We start from the raw sequence: 21,533 nt of genomic DNA, 5'->3' as shown, positions 1-21,533 counted from the left end.
ACTGTATATTGGGGAGGGGGCGGGGCAAGGAACATCTCAGGAAAGAAGAGATGACCTAAGCATAAAATATAACTAGGAGTTAGGGGGAAAAGCCAGGGCAGGGGCTACAGCCTGGTGTATAAGTACTTGTCTTACAAACATAATGAGCACCCAGGATAGAAAAAAATAAAACAAATACCAAAATAAATGTGTAAACGTAAAAATAAATAAATAAATAAATAAATAAATGGATTTAAACAATCCTTTAAGGAAATGGGGCTGAAAGGTAAGAATTTCCCCAGCATAGAACAACACTGATGCTAAATCAGCCTTCAGAAAGGATGTCTGCCTCTTATGCCTTTAATGAAAAAATAGTAAAATAGGGGGGGGTTGAACTGTCAACTGAAAAGGTCAGAAAAAAACCCAAGAATGTAATATATCCAACATTAATAGAGTTAGTATAGATTAATAAAACCGGAAAAAAATGAGAACATGTATTTTTAATACCCACTATGTGAGGGCAGGGGTCAGGGGAAGCAAACATTGTTGACAGCTTTACTGAAGAACAAAAAAATAACGTTAATGATGTTCCTGGACAAAAACACTCAAAGCTGTAAGACTCCAATTTTATAAAAAATAATGAGCAATGTAATGTTATTCTTGTAAATATCTCAACCGGGATTTGACAGAGTGATTCAAAACTTCAGCTAAAAGATAACTGGAGCCCAGTTTGCTGAGTGCTTGCATAATCTGCACAAAGTCTTGACTGCGGTTCCCAATACTGCACAAAGGAAGGGTGGTGACTTATTGAAAGTTCAAGGTCATTCTTAGCTACATAGCAAGTTCAAGGCCAGCCTGGGTTACATGCTACCCTGTCTCATTCTTTTTTCTGTAAAAACGAATAAAAGCAAAACATAACATTTTTTTAATCAAGCACAGTAACAACAAATAGAAGATCAGCAATATAAAATAAATAGAAGAAAAGCAGAAAAATAAACAAAAATTAAAACAGACATTAAAAATAGACCTCCAGCGTGTCTATTACCTTGCATGCTATTAGTGATACACTCAATGAAATATATCTCTAATATATAATTAAAATATTGTACATGCAAAGCTTATAAAATTTTAGCAATGCAAGCCGTATGTTCTAGTCAAGACAGTGTGAAGAGTAGGGTAGGGCAGTAGGAAGACTTTGGATGTTCAGATACAAGCTTAGTACACATTAAATACAGCTGCAAACCCCTCAGGGAGGAAATGGCAAGTGAGGTTTCAGCTCAGTTCGGTCTCTAGCTCACAGATGCACAAGGTTAAACTGCTGAAAGATCAAAGAGCCAAATGTCAAATGAAGCAGTCACACGGATATGTGACTCACAAATGGATAGCGCAAAGCCCGAAAGCACAAGAAGACACTCTGCCCCACTAGATAACCAGGGGGCGGATAGGAAACTCATGGAGAACGTGATACCAATTTTTATCTATCCAAGAGTCAAAAAAAAAAAAAAACCCAAAACCCAACCTTTTTGAAAGATAGTATTGGGTCTGGTGAGATGGCTCAGTGGGTGAATGCGCTGGAACAATCTACAGTGGAAGGAGAGAAATAGCTCACAAAAGTTCTCCTCTTACTTCCCACGCACATACTATGGAATGTGAGCCCAGGCACAAATAGAACTTAACGCCAGTCACATCGCCTGGATCAAAATGATACACTCCTCGCACAAACAAAGGCAACACGTTAGACTTTTATACCTAGAGAGCCGAAAGAATATATTTAAATTTTTCAATGTGAAGACACAATAACCCAATAATTTGGTATCTGTATCTGGAAGAAATACTTGAACATATACCCAAAAAACATACTTAGGCAGCAAGGAACGACATTGAAAGCAAACGAGCCACACCCATGAGCTGCAACCAAAGCAGTCTTTAGAAGACAATGTCTGCCTTTCGTGCCTTTGCTAGAAAAATACTGGCAATAAGGGGGATTGAACTGTCAACTCAAAGAGCTAGAAAAACAAGGAAGAAAGAGAGAAAGAAAGAAAGAAAGAAAGAAAGAAAGGAAGGAAGGAAGGAAGGAAGGAAGGAAGGAAGGAAGGAAGGAAGGAATTAAAAATGAATTGGGTACAGATTAGTGAAGTTAACCGGGGTGTTCACAGTGGTGTCTCTTGTGTCATTGGGAGTAATGAATTAGCCTATCTCCCTACAGTCTCCCTACAGTAAGTATCTAGGCTAGTATCTATGCAGTAGTGAACTAGGCTATCTGACCACAATGAACTTGCAGCACTTGAAAAAAAATGGTAAATTAGACAGAGGGACCTTTATAAGACCTCAAGACAATCATGAGCAAAATGTGCAAAGAGCATGGAACATACCCAAAGCGCTCCAGTATATCCTACAGAAAAGTAACAAAGGTTGATCTGTTAACCTGATGCCCAGAGGAACCCCAGGAACCCCGGTCATCACGAGGGGAGTTTGCTCAAAAGCTCTTTCACTGGACCTACATCTTTTGGTTTCATTTTAATAAGAAGAGAGTATGCTCTTCACCTGTCTGAAGCCTTCACATCCAAAGACGCAACCAGACAGGCATTTGTGACATTTGTGAAAGCTGTGCCTGTAATGTAAGTGCACACACATTCCTTATCTGCAGCCCTCCAACAGTATAACAGCAACTACTTACACAGGCCTGTGCAAAGGTTATACACGCTACTAGCTACCCACTGAATGGGAGGAACTTGAGTTTGTGAGGATTTTGGCATTAGGCCCGGGACAAATCCATGCTCCATGATGACAGGCAACTTCGCATGTATTATTTTAGCATTTAAACAGATTTAAAAATTACAAGGCAATGAAGACATGAGCACATCAATGGTAAGGGCCAAAACTGCAGGATTCCTGGGCAAAGAGAAGAAAGGCCCCCTTTTCATCAAATGCCACCCATCAGGCTTTGGGTGGACATCAGAGGACAAGCAGAGTCCAAGCTTGGGGAAAGCATCCTCCATGACAGTCCCAAGACTGGCTCAGCTAGCTGGCTGCTCAAGGAGAAGCCTGCAGTGCCCTAAGGGGGTTGCTCAGCTCCCTTAACAGTGCTCCGCAGCCAGAATCCTTAACAGATTAGGAAGAGAGGGGTGTCCCCTGGCAGAGGGGCAGGTGTTTCATTCCATCTGAGAACAGGCTCAAGCCTCGATGAGCAAAGCCATGCTCTCCCTAGTGTCACGTGCATGTGTTTCAGCTGGAGCAACTCAGAAGTGACTTGCCACCTGCCTCTGCTGGCCACTTACTTAACTTGCTTCTTGCCTCTTAGAGACCTGAACTTCCATTCTTTAGCTTGACTTCCTAACCCAGATTGCAGGGTTGCAATGATCCAAGCTCCTGGGAAAGCCCTGTTAAAGGAGGGTGGGAAAGATGATGCCTGAGAACCCTGGGGTTCAATCTCATTGGCAGCAGGGAAGGAGGGAGAGAAGGGAGGAGCGATGGGGAAGAAAGCCAGTCCCACTCATCCAGATGGTCCTGAGCGGCAGAGAAACAACCTTTTACATGGTGCCTGGAGGCTCCATTTTGGGACATTTCCATCCAGGTCACATAAAGTCGTGTTGCACTGGTGACCACACAGTTCCCAGCAGCGAGAGGATCGGTGCACCAACCAGAACTCCAACAAGCATTTGAGACGATCTTGATTTCACTGTGTATTTCTCGCCCAGCACAGCAGCACGATAAAGCACCAGAAGATAAGTATCTGCCTACACAGCAAGCCGACAGCAGTCAGCTGGCCTATTGAACTCCGGAGGTTGCCGAACCTTGGCAGTGACAACTCGGCTGCCTTTGTAACACAAAATCAGGCACAGCCGACATGCAAACCAATGGATGTGGCTGACCTACCCAATAAACCCTTATTCATTAGATCAAGTGGTGTCTTTCCTTTGGCCCCTAAGGCTAGAGTTTGCCCACTTTTGCACTAGCACCATAAGAAGCTAGTGAGCACAATAGAGAGAAACAGAAGCGGGTTGGGGAGAGACTGCTACCAGTTTGAAACTTGTTTATGCAGATTCAGTGAACTACAAAGGTCAGTATTCCATGATGAACAAGCCCTGGTGTGGCGATGTTCGCCACCCTCCACCCCATGACAAGCCTACGATAACTTCTATGACAACAGAAGCCAAGAAAACATCATTTTCCACATTTCACTCAGTACTGAATGCTCAGTGGATACCTGGCAAACATCACTAGAATTCTCAGTGCCAGGTCTAAGCTGATCTGAGAACCTTGGTGCTGAGTTCCAGGATGAAAAAGCCCTCCTGCTCTAGGCAAGCTAGCTGTTCCAACGAGACTGCCAGGTCCCAGGACTACAGACAACTTTCCACTGTAGGCTGTGGCTGTAGACAGGCCCGTCCCCCAGAGCACACAGGGGATGGTGGAGCCAGATCGTCCATGCTTCCCTTCAAGGTCAGATTCCTACCCAGAGCCAGCAGAGCAGAGGAGGGAGTGCATCTGCCCCCTCGGCTGTATTCTTAGCCCGGGGCCTACTGTCTGGTTGGTTAAAGGCCCAGGAAACACAGTTCATCTGCTTCTGTCAGTATCAGCCAGCACCGAACCGGCCTCTACCCCTAACCTCTGGTTCCTCCTGGGCAATTCGTGAATGGTTTTGATTCATGAAAGAGGACGCCTAGATGTTTGGAATGCAGCTAGTAGATTATGTGACTAGTTTAGCATGCTCAATGATACCAGTTAGATCTTCCGAATCACCAAAAATACAATGTATAAATACATCGTTATGTTGGAAACATAAGGTAGATTAAGATAGGACAGGAACTCAGGAGATGGGAGAAAGCTATTGGAAGGACAAATCACAAAGGCAGGAGTCAGCGCCTCCGGTAGGCACAGTACTGCACTATTTTCAATGTCACATGACAGACAACCCTGAGGGCAGGACCCCACCCCCAAATCCAACCCACTACCATCACACAAAAATCACTATTTTTCACCCTCATTTCTCAGAATGAATGTCATTCCAGAAATAGCTAGATTTCCAAGCAGCCTCCACCCTCAACAATGTGGCCTCTGCTCACCCTTCGCCCACCGGCCTGCCTGCTCAGAGTCCAGTGTGGGTCCTGTCCCAGGGCCTTGGGCCCTTCCCCCAGCAGACCAGCAGGATGTTGGAGATGAGAATCAGGACTCAGGCGAACTTTGCCCATGACCCCTGCAGCAAGCAAATCAACAGAAAAGCAAGGCATAGCCCTGGGGCTTACAGAAACCGTGAAGGTCTGTGTCTCCAGAGGCCTTTTCACTTGGTGGTTAAGGAGGTGTTTTAGTGGAGAAAGCTATAGCTGGATAGCGGTGAGCACAGAGTACCCAGGGCTAGAAAGACCCTTCCCAATCACGGACTCCAAAGACACCTTAGATAGAAGGCTGAATGTCACTAATTCAAAAATGCCAAAAGCTCAAAAAATCTGAGACTGACACAGTTGGGTAAAGTTTTTCGCCCAATCCAATGTGATAAATGTACCCGTTCTGACTGTGTGTCCAGCCTTAGCACAGACTACTAGTAAGACCTCAGGGCACCTGGCAGTCTGTTCATTTTGCAAGAGTGTGAAAAGAGCATGGATTCCTGCGGCCTCACCGACCTGTTTCTCCACTACAGTGCACTGGAAGTGCCAGAAAAGTCAACCACATACTTGAAATCAGTCCGTGCCTTCCCTGCCAACTTTGGATTCAGAATCCATAAAAGGTAAAAAAGGTGGAGGGGAGATGATGTGGCATGGAGAAACAGCTTTGTTTTTTTTTAACCAGTCAGTCATCTGATCCAAACCCATAGGTTTAACTCAGAGAGGCAAGTGAATGTCACATTTGCCATTCACCCAGACCATACAGTGGGGTCCCCAGCACAATCTCACTAGCTCCAGAAAAGCCATGGAGAAGAGGAAACTGCAGCCCCCCCCCCTACTTGAAGATGTCAAACAGAACAAAGACTGCTGTCACCCTGTGGTGGCCCAAAGGTCACTAGAAAGATTTCCACTTCTTGAGCGTGAGCAATGGGACATAATAAGCTCAAGTCTAGAATAACGGTACAGAGGAAGGCAATCTTCCTTTGCTGATCCCCACTAACCTCTGTCCAAGGCTCGGCTCAGAACCATGTTCCCTTCCTTTGCCCTCCCTTCTCCACCTCAGAGCCAGGACCTTGAACACCTTCCCTCACAGATTCAGGAGATCCAGATGTGAGGACCCAGCGAGACCAGTCCCTAGGGACTGCTAAGTCTAAGAGAAGCCCTGCTGACACCTCTGCTGCCCTGTTTTCCTCCAGTTGCATAAACTCAGTCCAAGACTCCATTTCCTACCTGTTTCTTGCCCCGACAAACCCAGGCGTCATTTCCAACCCTGCTTCTCACAAGCCCTACAGGGAATGCAGCAGCAAATGCTAACACCAGCTCACCTTTTCCTCCACTCCTTGAAACAGCCAAGCCTCTACCAATACCTTACAGTTCCAATGTTGGCTGAATGCAGGGCTCTGAGAAGGTGGCCTGGCCTGGTGTAACTGCTTGTGTCATCTTTGTCATCAGGACTGTCACTGTCCATCATTCACACCCTGGACCATCAACCGCAGCTCCTCACTGGGCCCCCAAATTTGTTTTCAAAATACCCACACTTCACTGTGAACAAAGAGGCCTCCTATGACTTGATCATCCCTCCTCAAGAACAACTTTCTACCTCATTCTGAGCCCCACTTTCCACTCTCAGGATTGTTTCTTGATTATATCCCATGATCCCCTCAAACTGTGATCTCCCCGAAGCAGAGACCTAGCCTTTCTTACACCACTGTGTGACCAACTTCTGTGTGCAGTATAGGACGGCTTCCACATAGATCAAGAACAGATAGCTGCAGCTCACTGGTATCTCCTCAGAAATGAAAAGCTTTCTTGGAAGCTGGGTGTTCCCTCTCACCAGTAGGCTAAACACGCAGTGGGTTTATTGCAAAGGTATCTCCAAACGGATGGGGGAAGCAGTGGATAGTTGGAGGTTCTTGAATGCCAGTGACTGTCTTCTCAAGCTCCTGGGCTGACACATCTTCCTCTCAGGCCACCATTCCCTCAGGTCAAGCCAGGCCCAATCTCTCCTGGCCATAAAATGCAAAGGATATTTTCTGGCTCTGTGAAATCCTAAGGATGTGGCTGAAGTTTGGTCGTTGTGAAGCAAGGTTCCACTGTGTTAGCTATGCAGTATTATCCTACTGGGCTCAGGCAATCCCCTCACTTCAGCCTCATACCTAAAGTTTTTAAACAGCAAAGACTGTGAGTGCTCCACAGTAATTCCCAGACACTGACATCTGATAAGAAAATCAAGAGTTAAATTATCCCATCCCATCCCATCCCATCCCATCCCCTAGATCCCACTTATCCTGCCAGTGAACCCATGGGATCCCTGAAGAATCAAGAGCCTTTGCTGAAACAGAGATTACGGGCTGGCCTGCGGAGCCACAGAGATTTTAAACTGTGAAACATGAGCCCATAAATACAGAGGGCCTTTGGGTTTCCTGAAGTCTGACCCAAGGCTGAGCCACAGCAAGGGAATGCTCTGGTGACCTTGCCAAAATGGCCGTGTCACCAAATGCAAGAGTGAGCTAAAAGGTCTAGCATCACTTCAGATATAGAGACAGAAGAGACCACCAAGAGCGTTCAGTGGAACCGATGCTGGCAAGATGCGTGCTTTCTGGTTTTCAGCCCAAGCAATGCTACCCACAACCTATCGCCTGCTATGCGTTCGTCACCATCATTTAGAATGGAAAGAAGGACAAGGAAGTTCTGCTGGCTTCTGGTCTGGCCCCTATCCACCGTCTGAGGCAGAGAGGTCCTCTGCAGCTGAGAGGTCCAATTTCATGAGAGAGCCTGCAGGGCATCTCATATGTGGAGGTAAAGTATGTCTGTGTGCCTCGTTATTTCCCTCATGTTCTGGGATGAGAAGTCACTTTTTCTCTAAAATCAAAGATGTCTCAAGAATGGACATCTTTATTGTTGTTGTTGTTGTTGTTGTGGGTTGCCCCGGTGCTATTTGTATTCTCATGTTAATTCTGCTTCCTCAGGAGGGGCTGCCCATGAGGGGGGTAGATCACATACTCAGGTGATCTCATGTGAACCTTCTCCCCATTCTAACCAGTCAAATAAAGGCTAGAGCCTGTGATTGGGTAGTGGAAGGGAAAGCTGGGATGGGAGGTCTCAGAGGAAGGAGAAGGAGAGGGGAGGATGGAGAAAGAGGAGGTGGAAGCCAATATGGAGCAGAAGCACATGGCCTGGAGAAGCTACAAGCAGCAAGGGGTCTCATAGCTGGGGGGTAAGTTAGTATAGTGGTAGATCTGCCCAATATAGGCATATAGCTTATAAATGTAAAAACTGTGTGGTGTGGTTTTTATACGGGCTATGGGGATAAGAAATTACTACAACACTATGTTGTCAGGGCTCTCATCTTCCAACATAACAGAGCAATTTTTTAAGTAGGAATGGGACCTGAGTCAAGTTTCACTAAAGGCAAGCTCTGCTTTGCCTGACCTCAGCTGGGTTCTCTGAAGTCAATGATGATGAGACCAAGGCCAGGTTGTGCCCTTGTAACCCTCAGACACCCAAGCAGACTGGGATTTGACCCTTCTGCTCCAGGCCAGGTCCACATAGGTGAAATCAAGAGCTGGAAGTCGCTTCTATGCATTTTTAAAAAATGGAAATTCAAAACACAAGGCAGCAGTTCACTTTATAGCAAGGCAGATGTGTTGTTGCCCAGCTCCTCAAAGTGTGAGCACCCATCGGAACCTGAGTTCACAGATTTTACTTATTTGAAAAGCCAAGATCTAGTCAAAGCTATAAGACTCCAACTCATCCCTCTAACATGAAACCCTATAGTTCTATAATTAGCTTCTGATTGTGAAAATAAAGGTCTCCAGGAGGAAAATCTGTAAGGCAGAAAAGTTTGGGGTTTTGTTTTGTTTTAAAGTATTGAGAATCTTATCAGCCAGACATTTTTGGAACTCCTGGTAGGATGCCCCCAGAGTCTGCCTTAGGAATGCTTCTCTAAGAAAACAGATTCCCGACAGCCTAGAGCAGACCAGGTTTCAACTGATTGGGGAGGTTGGAAGGGCCTCCAGAGGCACCAGCTCCTTGCTGGAGTCTGAAAGGATCTGTGGACTCTCCCCACTCTCGTCCTACTCAGCTATTTCACTCTGTTCCTCTTTTCCCTGAGATCTTGTGCTCAGTGGTTCCCTGCCTCGTGCCTTTCCCAGATGTTCACTCAGCTCACTGCAGGATCATTCTCCACCTCCAAACAGCTTCCCTCTACCCTCTCTCTCTCTCTCTCTCACACACACACAAGCACAACACACACACAAGCACACACATATACACACACACACAAGCACACACATACACACACACACACACACAAGCACACACATACACACACACAAGCACACACATACACACACACAAGCACACACACACACACACAAGCACACACATACACACACACAAGCACACACACACACAAGCACACACACACACACACAAGCACACACACACACAAGCACACAAGCACACACACACAAGCACAAGCACACACTGCAAGCTCTCATGATCCCAATCCTGTGCTCAGTTCCCTTCGTGGTTACCAGTGATGCCACATCTCTTGAGCTCCATGGCTTGCTGCCCAACACACCGAGAGCCTTTCCGCTCTCTTCTCTTCACTGTGGCTCAGCGTGGGTACAACAAACAGCTCTAGGTGGGATAATGGGAAGGGGAATAGTAAAGGAGAGAGGCAGGAAGTGGAGAGAAAAGAGGAGAATCCTGAGGTACAGTGTTTACATCCAAGGAGGAAAGGAAATGCTGAAAGTCTAGACAAAAGGAAGAGACCTTTTCAGCCAATCTCCTAGGGCCATGCCAAGGCTGTCACTTGGAAACGGAGGCCAATAGGGCCTCAGAAAATTTGCAAAACCCAGTAATGGAACCAGGTTTTATTCTTAAATACGTCATCCTGGATTGAGCTTGGAAAACCAATCACAGAAGAACAAGAACAGATCAAAGCCATCTAATCAGAATCTGCTTCTGTGCCTCTGACAATTGAAGGGACTGTGACAGCAGACATTAGAGGACAGCATGCCTCTGAGACCCAGGGCCTTGAGAAGGGGGACAAGTGCACAAAGGGCAGACTCCAGCTGCTGGGCAGGCAGTGAAGCGCTATTCACTAAGATACTAGACGGTAGGGAAGATGGTTAAGGAGCAAGGTGCAGGGTGACTGGGGATAATGGCTTGGGTGAGGTCTCATCAGCTGCCCAGCAGAACTGTCTGGCAGGTGGCTGCAAACAGGATTCTGGAGTCTGGAAGAGAAAACTGGTCTGGAAGAAAACAAATGCCCACACATGGATAAAGGACTCCAAGATTTCACTCTACCTGATCATGGAAAGCTAGGGAGGAAGGGAGAGAAGGGGGAGGAGAAGGAAGGAGGGGGGGAGAGGAAAGAAAAAAGAGGGAGAGAGAAATATTGACAGAATTCTACTCCATTTTTCTCTCCATTCTACTCCAAGAAATAAGCTAGAAAGTAGCTAGTTATCCAAAAATGTCATGAAACCCATGCATCTCTCAGGCTGCCGGGCTCTTCGTTAAAAGAGGAGGAAATAAACTCTCTTGCCGCACTAAGATTTGAAGATGTTCTGCCCAGTGGAGTCAGGCCTAGGACTAACCAGCCAACTGGTCACCCAGACAGAGCCTATCTCCCTCTTGCCTTTATTTACTTAAGTCCTGCCTACCCTTTGGAGAATGGATCATGTTCCGCCTCCCACTAGAGACTTTTCTTCCACTCCCCCCTGAGCTCTGGTACTGTCCCTGAGCCTGGCCCCCTCTCCACAGGCACCTGGCCTGGTGTGCCTCCATAGTGACTCATGTCCCCACACCCAAATCCCCTGACTCCTCACTGAGGTTCAGCAGCGGTAAGGCCTCTGGCTGTGAAGGCCCAGAGCTCCTAAGCCTCTGGGTGGGCCCCGTGGGGCTTGTTAACCTCAGCAAGCAGGCAAATCCATTTAGAAAAGGGGGAGAAGGTGATTAGAGGTTAGAGGCAGGGGTAAGACATGTAAAACATCTCAGCAGGAAGACATGGCTTTGAGAAAAGACCTGAGACAACTTCAGGCTTGATTGCATAGCGGGTTGCCTGAGAGTGCAATCAGGTAGGCCCCACCCACACTGCCAGGTGGCTTCAATGACAACAAAGCTGACCTCTGGAGAGAGGGTAGAGAGTCCCTGTCCCTTCAGAGATACAGTGGGCTGGAGCTAAAATAATGGCATGTGCCTGTGATGTCCCAGCTACTCAAGGAAGCTGAGACAGAGGGATTTCCTTGAACCCAGGAACTCCAGACTAACCATAGCTGCAGCAAATTTTATCGGAGGTAGGGGAGCCCATGATGTAAATGGGGGCACACATTCAATGAATATCCTTTACAAATCACTATTGATAACTATTACTTCCAAAAGCTTGCTTCCAACAGTCTAAGAACAAACACAACTGGCTTAATTCTAAGAACTAAACACAATTCATTCATGAAGGTGGCCCCATGCTTTAAACAGGCCAATGCTTTGAACATTCTGTACCTTGTAACTGTATTGTTACACAACTCATTGTTGAATACCACAGAACAGGCAAAGCAGGCCCAGAGGACTGATGGCTCAGAGCCTAGGCGTGACATGCTGACACACCAGGAAGACGTCAGCAGAGGTAATGACTACTCGGGAAGTTCAAACGGAAACTCCTAATTTAGAATCTGCCTGAGTGGAAGCAAGCCCAGCTTCTCTGGGGCCTTTCCTGAGTGCCTTGGAAGCCCATTATTGTCAGAGCTGTGACCTGGGGTTCCCAGAAAAGCCACCAAGCCCACGTGGAATCATGCTAACAAACTGAGCAAAGTCGGTGGGAGCTGGCTTAGGACAATGGATATGCCAGGCATGGAGAAGTTGAGAGGCAAGTTTCCTTTTTAAAACAGCACTGGTGCCTCTTTTAGATATGCTTCTGGCACCAAGGGACAGCTATTTACTGAGCAAGAAGAGACAGAGTTTGGGCCAGTTAACAGGCTGTATCTTCCATTCTCTCTCTTGCAGACAGTTTGTGCACAGCTTAGTTCCTCTGCCTCCTCCTTTTGGCTGAAACTCGGGCAGCTTTAATACGCCTGCCAAAACTGCTCCCTTCCGGTCCTAAGACTCTTGAATTCTGTGCCAACCCCACGTGGCCAGATGCCACTTGGGGACAGCGCCTGTGGACACCAGGCCCAAAGCCCCAGAGAAAGCAGACTTTTGTAGGCTGCCTTGCCACCTTTGACCACTAGATGGCAGTGGGGAGCCAGGAGCGGCATATTGTGACTGTGCGAGGAACTTCTGCCAGACCCTAGAGCTAAAGCGGTTGAAACCTGATGCTGTGGCTTTGGGGGACCAAGAGCAACCTCATCACATTCTCAAGCACTCATGAACAGTGCATTTACTTGGCTGCCAACAAACCATGCAACCTCTAGGATGGTTTCAATTTAGTGTGCCACACACACTCAGATAAAGACTCATTTCGGAAGGGCTGAGGTCTTTTGCCTTGTCCCCAGGCCAAGAACGGTGAAAATTTAAAAGAGCTTTTTAACCTGTCCTCAATATAAATATGTTACCAGTTCCCGTTTCTACTGGGACTAAGACTAACGTCTTTCATTTGCAACGCTTCTATGATATTCCTGCAGAGTCTGTAGGAAGAAGAGTCCAACCAAGGCTTGCCCAGAGCTGAGTCACTTCACTGCCTGCTCTACGGGGCTGGATATGAACTGGTAGTTCCTCTCATGGAGCGTGGCATCTTCAAGCAAGAGAAAGGAGGGAGGCGGGGGAAGCAGTTTACAGTAAGATTGGAAGCTGTCCTTAACTAGCCTTTCAAAGCCGGAATTCCAGGGCTCCAGGGAACACAAGACCAAGTCTTGGCACCAGTCTCACTTCCACACGTCCATCTGAACAGCCCAGGCTCCCTGCTGAGCAGTCCTAGTGTTCCTTCAAATATATCCTCAGGTTTGTTTCCAAAGATGCCGAGAGCGAAGCAGAAACACATGCTTTGCAGAAGGGCCCACGGGCTCAGTTTATGATGCTAAATAGTACCCTTGTGGACCAAGACCCCGGAAGGCAGTCTGGTAACCAGGGGGCCCAAACCTGGCCAGGCCATATGCAGGAAGGCCCAATCGCCTGCAGCTGCAGCAGGGTGATGCAGGACATTTCTGATAGAGACAGCTTCCAAGCCAAAAATGTCCACAATATCACCTGTCGCCGTGGGATCTGCTTTGAGTGTGTCTTGGCATGTCACCTTCTCTGCTTACCTGGGTCCATATCTCTTTGCCCACAAAGAACACTACACAAGGTGACTGGGACAAGCTGATGGCATGGCTTAGGTAGAGTCATGGTGAGACAGAAGACTCCCTCATGAGACAGCTGTCCCCTCCCTCTCATGTTGGATATCTGACTCTGTGACACAGTCCACCCCAACCCAGTAGGGACTTTCTAGACCAGAGCCTCAAGAATTGATCATTTCAGGTGCAAAAGAAGACCCAGTTAGGACCAATCTGCACAGGGCACAAAACTAGTCTCTCACCGCTCACTGATGAGGAGTAGCAGTGTTGGACGGCTCCCAAGGCGGATGTGGTACAGTTCTGCCAGAGATCAGTCGTGTGTCCATTGCCCACGAGCCATTGCTGCAAACAGCCAGACATGCCCGGTCAGTAAAGCAGTGAGGAGAGAAGGGAGAAAGGAGCAGGGCAAAGGATGGTATTCCCCAGCCTCATCCCCTGGATGCCTGGCCCTCCCCCTCCTGCCCAGTGAGATCAGCAAGCCATTCCCCAGCCTCATCCTCTGGATGCCCAGCCCTCCCCTTCCTCCCTCACCACTCCCTGGTAAAGTTGACAGTTGTGATCCGAAAATGAGAGGTGACAGCTTGGTATAGACATCACGTGGAGGTGGGAACACTGTTTTGTGTGTGAAAGACACTTTGGAAACAGAGAGGTTCCAGTCACCCAGACTCATACAAATGGTACCGTGCGCAGAAATGTATGGCATAGTAGCAAACAAGGACTTGCCCAAGGACAACTGCACCCTCACCACACTTATACCCTCTGGGTGTCACTCCTAGCCATGAGTTCTCTAAGCCTTCCTTTTATACATATATTTGATGGTGGGGAGCAAGGCCTTATGTAGCCCAGGCTGTCCTCATGTCTCTATGTAGCCAAGGATGATCTTGAGTTTCTGACCCTTCTACCTCAGGAAGTGCTGACGTTTCAGGCAAGTACTACCACACTCAAGTTCATGCCATGATGCATTTTTAGCATCCCACGGCTCTGTCAAGATTAGCCACAGCCATAGTCATAATTAAGATCTTGTCAATAATAAAGCAATTAACATAAATAACAATAATCCCAAACCACACTTCCAGCCTGCTTCACATTAAGACGTTAAAGGCGGAAGCATACATCTTCATTTTTCAAGAAAGCCAATTTTAAATGAATTAATCCACTGTGTCTGACAGCTCCACACCAGCTATTTCCTTGCCCAGCTCCTATCAGTGGAGGGCACTCCGGTAAGATAGATAAGATACCACAGTCCCCCTGCAAGACTGGCTTAAGTCCTGAGCAACTAAGTTCTTCCAGCCCTTGCTCACTGTCTACCCCTGATGCTGGCCTAACTTTCTCAAAGAACTGAAAAGAAGTGGGTGGCAAAGAAGTGCAGCAACAGAAGTCCTGGGGCCTCTGGTATGTCCAGCTGTCTGCAAATATCACTCCAGTTTGGCAACCTGGGGAAGCACTGGCTGGGAACCCAGAGCAGAGATAGCTGCCGCCCTGCAGGGAGCCTCCCCTGTCCGCTCGCCCCGCACTCACGCTGACGATGGTGGAGACGAAGAGCAACACTAGCACCGCGATGTGCAGGAACAGGATCCCCAACAAGAGTAGGAGCATGGTGGCTGGGAGTTGGGCTCGGGATCAGAGGAGCGGTGCCTGCTGAGAGAGGAAGGCGGGTGTGAGGCCGCTGGCCCTGGCCCGGGGGCCCAGCTGGCCGGGAGGGGGCGGCCGCCGCCATCCCTATCCCCGCCCAGTGCCCGCCCGCAATCGAACATCTTTTGCCTTTGGAACAAAACAAGCAAGTGGTGCGCACGTCCCGATCACCCCGGGAGGCGCGCGGAGGAGAGGAGTTTCCTGAACGATGAGCCGAGGCCACAGCAAGCCTCCGCCCAGCCTGGGCGCCTTTCAGGGCCCTTGGGACTTGGGAGGCTACCGAGGCCACGTCCCTGACCCAGTCACAGGGTGGATTCCCCCCGAGACTGGAGGCTCAGCGGGCGGCGCCAGGCTCACAGCCAGAGGCCTGGGGTCGCCCGCCACCCGAGGCTGGTTTCCCAGACCCCAGCGCGCCCCGCGTTCCGTTACTTGCCTCCAAGTTTCCACCCGTTTTTGCCAGCGGAGAGCAGCCGCCCCGCCCCCGGCTCGGCCTAGATGCTGGCGGCTGGGGGAGCGGGAGAGCAGGCGGGCTGGAGGATTGCCCGGCTCCGGAGCTTCCCGCGCGCAGGGTTCCGCGCCTTCCCTGCGCCCCGGGGGGTGAAGAGCCTTCAGCCCCGCCAGCTCCACAGGCACCCCCTGGACGGCCCCAAGGAGAGCTAGGCTGAGCCCGCCGCACTTGCGGACCCCTGTCCAAAGCCCCATCCCGAATAGATGCGCCAGGGGCCCTATCCCTTGGTTGCTGCTGACTGGAGGGAAGGAGACAGTGCGTAAAGAGGCTGATTGAGTCTGAGAATTCTCGCAAGTCAGAGCAGGCAAGACGTGTTTCCAAGGTCCGAAGATACTATCTCCTACCCTACCTCCCCCTCCACTTCAGACTTTAGGGAGCTAAAACTTGGGTGACCTGATAGTGAATGTGTACAGCCGTGAAAATCTGGCTGCAGCTGAGTGAACCAGTTAAGGATAGAACCTTAGACCAAGGAGACTTCTAAATTAGTTTTGACAAGTATTCTATCCCAGACACGTCCATTTTCCTCCCAAGGAACACATCAAAGACAAAAAGCCAGGAATGCACTGAAGATATAAGCAAGATTTTCCCCATGATTTCCAGAAAATTCAAATTTCATTGGATGGCTTCAAGTAGCAGAGACCAAGAACACCATAGGGCCTGCGGCTAGAACCCGAAGGACCAGAGACTCGTGTATTTTAACAGTACATCCTCTGGAAAGAATCACAAGGCCGCCCCAGCAACCCTCTATCCAGACACCGCCACCACCCTGGTCTGGACGATGCAGAGGCAGTCCTAGGTGTGTCCCTCCGGTAGGCTAGGATGTAGGAAGGGGTCTCCACGTTCTTGTCACAAGGCGGCCCTATGGAGGGTCAGAGCCCCGTCCCCGCTTTAGGCATAGCATTTCCAGATGATGCCCAGCTTTATGCCCCCCACCACCACCACCTTCTTCACTTTCCCTACCAACTTACTTTCAGTTCAAAGGGACAGCTATCTCAGAGCAGATTAGCCTCAGGCACAAACTCCGGTGCGTCCACTGGGTTGCTGGCGTCCCCAAAGACAGCTGTGCTGCGGGTCAGCGCGCGCGCAAAGCAAGGGGGCAGTGGGAGGCTCCCGGTGTTCCCCTTTAACGGGAACTACGCCCTATTTGCGTCGCTGCAGAAGGGTGTGTCCCAGGGTCAGCGTGTGCGGGAGGGCGGGCCTCCCTGAGGAGAGGGGGCAGGCGGGCGGGCGGGGCGCCGACTGCCAGACAGTTACTTGGACTTAAAGACACCCCCGGAAAAACCAGATCTCTGCAAAACCTCGACTTTTACTTAAAGCTGGAGGACCCTGGGCTTCTCGTCTCTCACCTTCCCTAGATCTGTGGTACTCGGGCCCTGTTGACCAATACATTGCACCTTCGCCCCTGTCCCCTCAGCGCACATGGATAAAGATTGCTAGATTTCGTACCCACCTCCCTGCCTCACTCCCCAAGTGCGCAGTGCTGGGTTCTCGGGAACACTGAAGTGAACTGTGCCCATTCGGGGACTGTGTAGCTGGATCACCTCTCCTACTAGCAGCCAGGACCTCAGGTCTTGGCGCACCTGACCTGCGCTGGGGTCTTAACTGGGCTAGTCTTTAAAACACCCATCCTCGCTATCCCTGTTTGTACCTAGAAAGTATGCTGGTTTACTGGGATTCGGGGTACATATCTAGAGGGCTAGGCTGGGACCCCAATCCAAGAGAGAAGGGAGGGGAGGAAAATCCAAGCTTGACGGACGGATGGACGGACAGACGGACAGAGGGGTGGGGCTCTAGGATCCGGCTCCTCCTAAGCTTGGCAAAACCAGATTTTACAACTGCATATAAGCTCCAGGCGAAGTTTGCCTGAGGCAAGCTGGCCTGGCTCCCAGCCTTGGCTGGAGTCCTGGCCATGGGGGTAGGGGTGAGAGAAGTGGCCATCTGAGGTGCAGGAAGAGCAGCCAGAGAAACTAGCTGATTCATAGGCACTTGAGTGTGGCCGCCCAGAGTTAAGAAGGGAGAGGCTAGCCAGCTCTTCTTGGAGATGTGCCCAACTAACCATCAGGTCACCTGTATTGGCTGACTGAGCAAGGAGCCCGTGTGTTAAAGTCTCTACCTGCATATCCACACCCTCCCTACCTGTTAAGAGCAGTGAGTCATAAAGCCCTGGGAGACTCAGATAGTTCCATATTATTTTGTTTTTTGACAGTAGCCGCTACTTGAGCTAATTGTATATGCTTGCTCATTACATAAAAAAATAAACTTGAAGCATTCTTCAGACAATGATCTTTTAAAATTTCTCATCGGATTAAAAATAAAGAGTATGTGTGACATTTTTATTCAGTTCCCTGCCAATGCCAGGTGTCGTACCTGTGCTTGGCACACAGGAGGCTGAGAGGAGATGCATGGCAGAGGTTGAAGCCAGAGCTCTGCACTCGGTCCACACCTAATCAACTAGTGCTCCTGTCGTGAGCATTCATTGAGCATTCAATGTTTTCCTCTGGGAAGAACGGCCGCTGCCTACACCGAAGGGCGTGGTGATCCTAATGACAGGCTCAGAGCCATTAGCTCTGTGTCTGGAACAAAACACAGGTCCAGTCCTCTAACACGCCCCTATTCTGAGCACACTACACTTAACAATCACAGCCCTTCAAGGGGCTGGCCTGTCCACCTCGGTACTAAAACAGATTAGAGAATGCCCAGAGTTATACGGCTGCACGAGAAGGCATGCGGCTGGGGAGTGACTGCGGCAATGGAAGTAAATCTTCAGTTTCCTGGGTCATTTCTAAAGGTTAGATGTGTCCTAGAAGTCATTGCTGGGCTCTTACTTAAAAGCCAAGCATTCTCGGTGGTATCACATTTAATTCTGGATTCTCTTCCTGTTCTGTTTCTTAAGTAAACTTCTAAAAAGGAAGTCCAATATACATCTAGAAAAGAGCACATTGTGGCTGCATCCACAGCCGGCTCCTCCCCTTTTTTTGAAGTCGGTATCTCGGTCAACAGTCCCTTAGGTCATAGCCACACCACAAGCTGCCAGAAAGGTGACCCCTTCTGTCCCTGCTGCCTCTTGCTTCCTGGCCAGCTCCCAATGCTTGCGAGGAAACGCTCCTGAGGAAATGCTGAGCAAGCTTGGCCACACCCAGAGCCAGCCGGCCACAGGTGGAAGTGGCCATGTAGCAGCCCCGCTGGCCAGCTGGGTGAACACTGCAGCCTCGCCCTAGGTAGAACCATCTAGGCGCCTCTCTCCCTTCTAATCAGGATGCATTCAGATTCTAGAAACTCTCGGACCACTTGCTTGCCTCCCCAGCCAAATACACACCCAGGTTTAAAGCAAGAATTTGAGAACCCCAAGGTTCAGTAATCTATGTTCCGTCTTCATTGCAGTCGCTTCCATTTGCAGGTTGCAATGGACAAAAACTGAGCCACTCTATAAAGCACACCCTACCCAGAGATACCATTTGCCAATCAAACTCACCAGACCAATGGTGTAACCCCTTCCTCCACTTGGATGTCTCTGCAGTCAAGAGCAAAGGCTTGGGAGCCCTCCCCGTAGGACAGCAGATGCCCACAGCAGACCAGACTCTGAGCTCTGCTGCTTCCAGCCAGGCTCCCTGAGAGGTTCTCTGGTGGAGCTCCCTGTAACTGAAGCTGTCCTAGGCGTCTTTCCAGTTTATTCAGGGGCTGGTCCAATGCTGGGATATGTCATGGTGGCCTGAGAGGTTCTCAGCCTCTACTATTTAAAGAGACAGTGTCCAGCTTGTGTATCTTCCAGGATAGAGTGATCCCAAGAGGCCTTGCAGGAAATGAACTTGGAATGAATTTGTGGTGTTCCTGAACCTGAAAGCTCGGGGCTGTCCTCCCTGGAAACGCTAACCTGTATATAGGCAAAGAGAGCCAGCCCATTCTTAGTTAGCTATCTGCAATTTTGAGTGGATTCTGCAGAACTGAAATCTGTGTAGTGGGTATATACATACAGTGTTACACAGTGCAAGGAATCACTGTACAGCATTCCAACGTGGTACAACTTAGCCCATCAACATCATGCCAGGGAACCAAATATCTCAGTGATACCAAAGTCAGGTTCCTTTTGCTATGTGCCCAATTAGCAAGAGTCCATGATATCTGCTCTTTCTGCCTTGACTCCCTCAGCCCCAGCATACCATACTGGCTGAGTATTAGAATGGAATTTAGGGAAACATGTCTTTCAGCTTTGTCTTTAATGTATCTTTCCTCGGATCTCTATTAAGTAGTGACCTTGGTGAGGACACTCATTTCAAGCTAACAACCCTCTGCAGAAAAGGGTTCTGAAGCCGGGCAGTGGAGACAGAGGCAGGTGGATTTCTAAGTTCGAGGCCAGCCTGGTCTACAGAGTGAGTACCAGGACAGCCAGGGCTACACAGAGAAACCCTGTCTGACAAAAACAAACAAACAAAAAAATGGTTCTGACCTCTCCGGCAGGATAGACCAGAAGAGCAGTTGGGAAGTCAAGAGCTTGGCAGATGACGCTTGGAGCATTTTCTCAGCTCAGCCCACCCCCTCTATCACATAAGAAGGGTCTTCATCACTAACAAGTACAGATGCTCATCTAACGGAAGAGGTTTACTTGAAGCGATTTCCTGGAATCCTGGCACTTTCCCCAGTCTCTACTTTCCCCAGTCTCTTATGTCAGGAACGTCCACTGTGATCAACCCAAGGCATCAGAGGAAGTCCTCCTCTGCTGTACAGACCTCACATCTTGCTGGGCTTCATAGTCAGGGACAAGGCTGATGGTCCAATTGCTCTGCTCTCAGCCAGCATCTTCTAGTTCCCCCAGGTCTCTTCTTTCTCCCTTGCTATAGCTGTTTCTACTTTCCCAACACTCATTCTTAGCCCTGACTGTTATGCTTAGAAGAAACTGAAAACGGGTCCAATGATCTCAGTAGGGTCCATGGCAGAGATGCTGGCACTGGTGGCAAGGGATGGGACTCAGAGTCTGGTCGCTCGTCTCACTGATTCTCCAGCATGTCCAGCATGGTGTTCTGGAATTATTACACCCTTAGTTTTCCTTCCAGGTTCCCTCTGTGGTTCAATATAAACCAGGTCGAGGCTAGGGGATGGGCTATTGATTATGCAAGACATGGATTAGTCTCATCGGGTGAAACGGGGCAGGGTATGGACAAAAAGATGAGAGCCTATCCCAGTCCTCCTCTGACATGGTCTGCACAGAGTTCTGGAAAGCAGGAAGCACAGGTCCTTTGATCTTTACAGACGTCCTCCTCCCATGATTAAATCGAAGACTGAAAGCCAGAGGCTGTTATCTCTCAGTCCAGGACATAACGGTCACATCAGAAAATATCATTTATGACCTCAAAGCCTAGACTTTGAGGAAGAGTGACAGCGAGGGCTGCAGGCATGGATTTTGCATCTGGGCCTATCAGGTTCCTCCCTGAGTCCAGTCTTCCCTAGACCCGCCCTCTCAGCCTCTGTCTCTTTGGCCCTCCATCTCAGCTGCTAAGCCCTGGCAGAGCTGCTGACTATACAGCTCATCCGCACCAGTCTTCACCCATCAGGCCCGAGATGTCTGCCTCCTCCCCCTTGGAGCCACCTGAGGGAGATGTCCTTCTGGTTCTCTCACGCTCCTTTAAGGATCACTCTCCTCGGCCAAATAGGACTTCATTGCAGCCATGAATAATGTCCCATTGAGCTACTTGCCATGATAATCACACAGAACAGTCACCCAATCATATTTATCATCGTGGATGTTTGCCTCCCCTTTACACATAGAGAAAATAAGACTCCTACAACTTCACCGAGGAAACAGTGAGGTCACCCCAGACTGGCTAGTTCTAAAGGCTGAGTGTTTCTGCTGCACTGAGTTTGAGTCTCTCAGGAGTGATCACTCCATTCAGAAGTCATGGACTAAATTAATAGCATTAGCCATTTATATTTACCAAGCCATCCTATTAAGACCAAGGATCACCCTGAGCATTTCATACGAATCAAATCACTAACCTTTGCAATGACCGTACAAAATGGGTACCATGCAAGGCCCTGTTCTGTCTTACT

General features: G+C 49.0%; 1 protein-coding gene across 9 annotated transcripts in view; it reads right to left on the bottom strand.

Annotated features, from left to right (window-relative positions):
* Pmp22 (peripheral myelin protein 22) overlaps window positions 1-19,132 on the bottom strand; it is a 30,566-nt gene extending 11,434 nt beyond the window's left edge. The window contains exons 1-3 of one of the 9 annotated variants that reach the window (NM_001302257.1): window positions 18,964-19,132; window positions 14,870-14,989; window positions 13,594-13,693 (exon numbers count right to left, since the gene is read on the bottom strand). In NM_001302257.1, coding sequence (NP_001289186.1) covers window positions 13,594-13,693; window positions 14,870-14,947 — 178 coding nt within the window. In that variant the 5' untranslated portion in view covers window positions 14,948-14,989; window positions 18,964-19,132. Of the gene's footprint in view, window positions 1-13,593; window positions 13,694-14,869; window positions 14,990-15,112; window positions 15,547-16,459; window positions 16,658-18,963 lie in introns of those variants that run through there. The other 8 variants (NM_001302258.1, NM_008885.3, NM_001302255.1 and 5 more) reach the window with 8 other exon arrangements.
* Window positions 19,133-21,533: the final 2,401 nt, after the last annotated feature.

This window comes from Mus musculus, chromosome 11 (assembly GCF_000001635.26).
Source record: "Mus musculus strain C57BL/6J chromosome 11, GRCm38.p6 C57BL/6J".
Taxonomy (NCBI): domain Eukaryota; kingdom Metazoa; phylum Chordata; class Mammalia; order Rodentia; family Muridae; genus Mus; species Mus musculus.
Note: the sequence above shows the minus strand (reverse complement) of the source record. Positions and strands in the feature narration are given on the sequence as shown.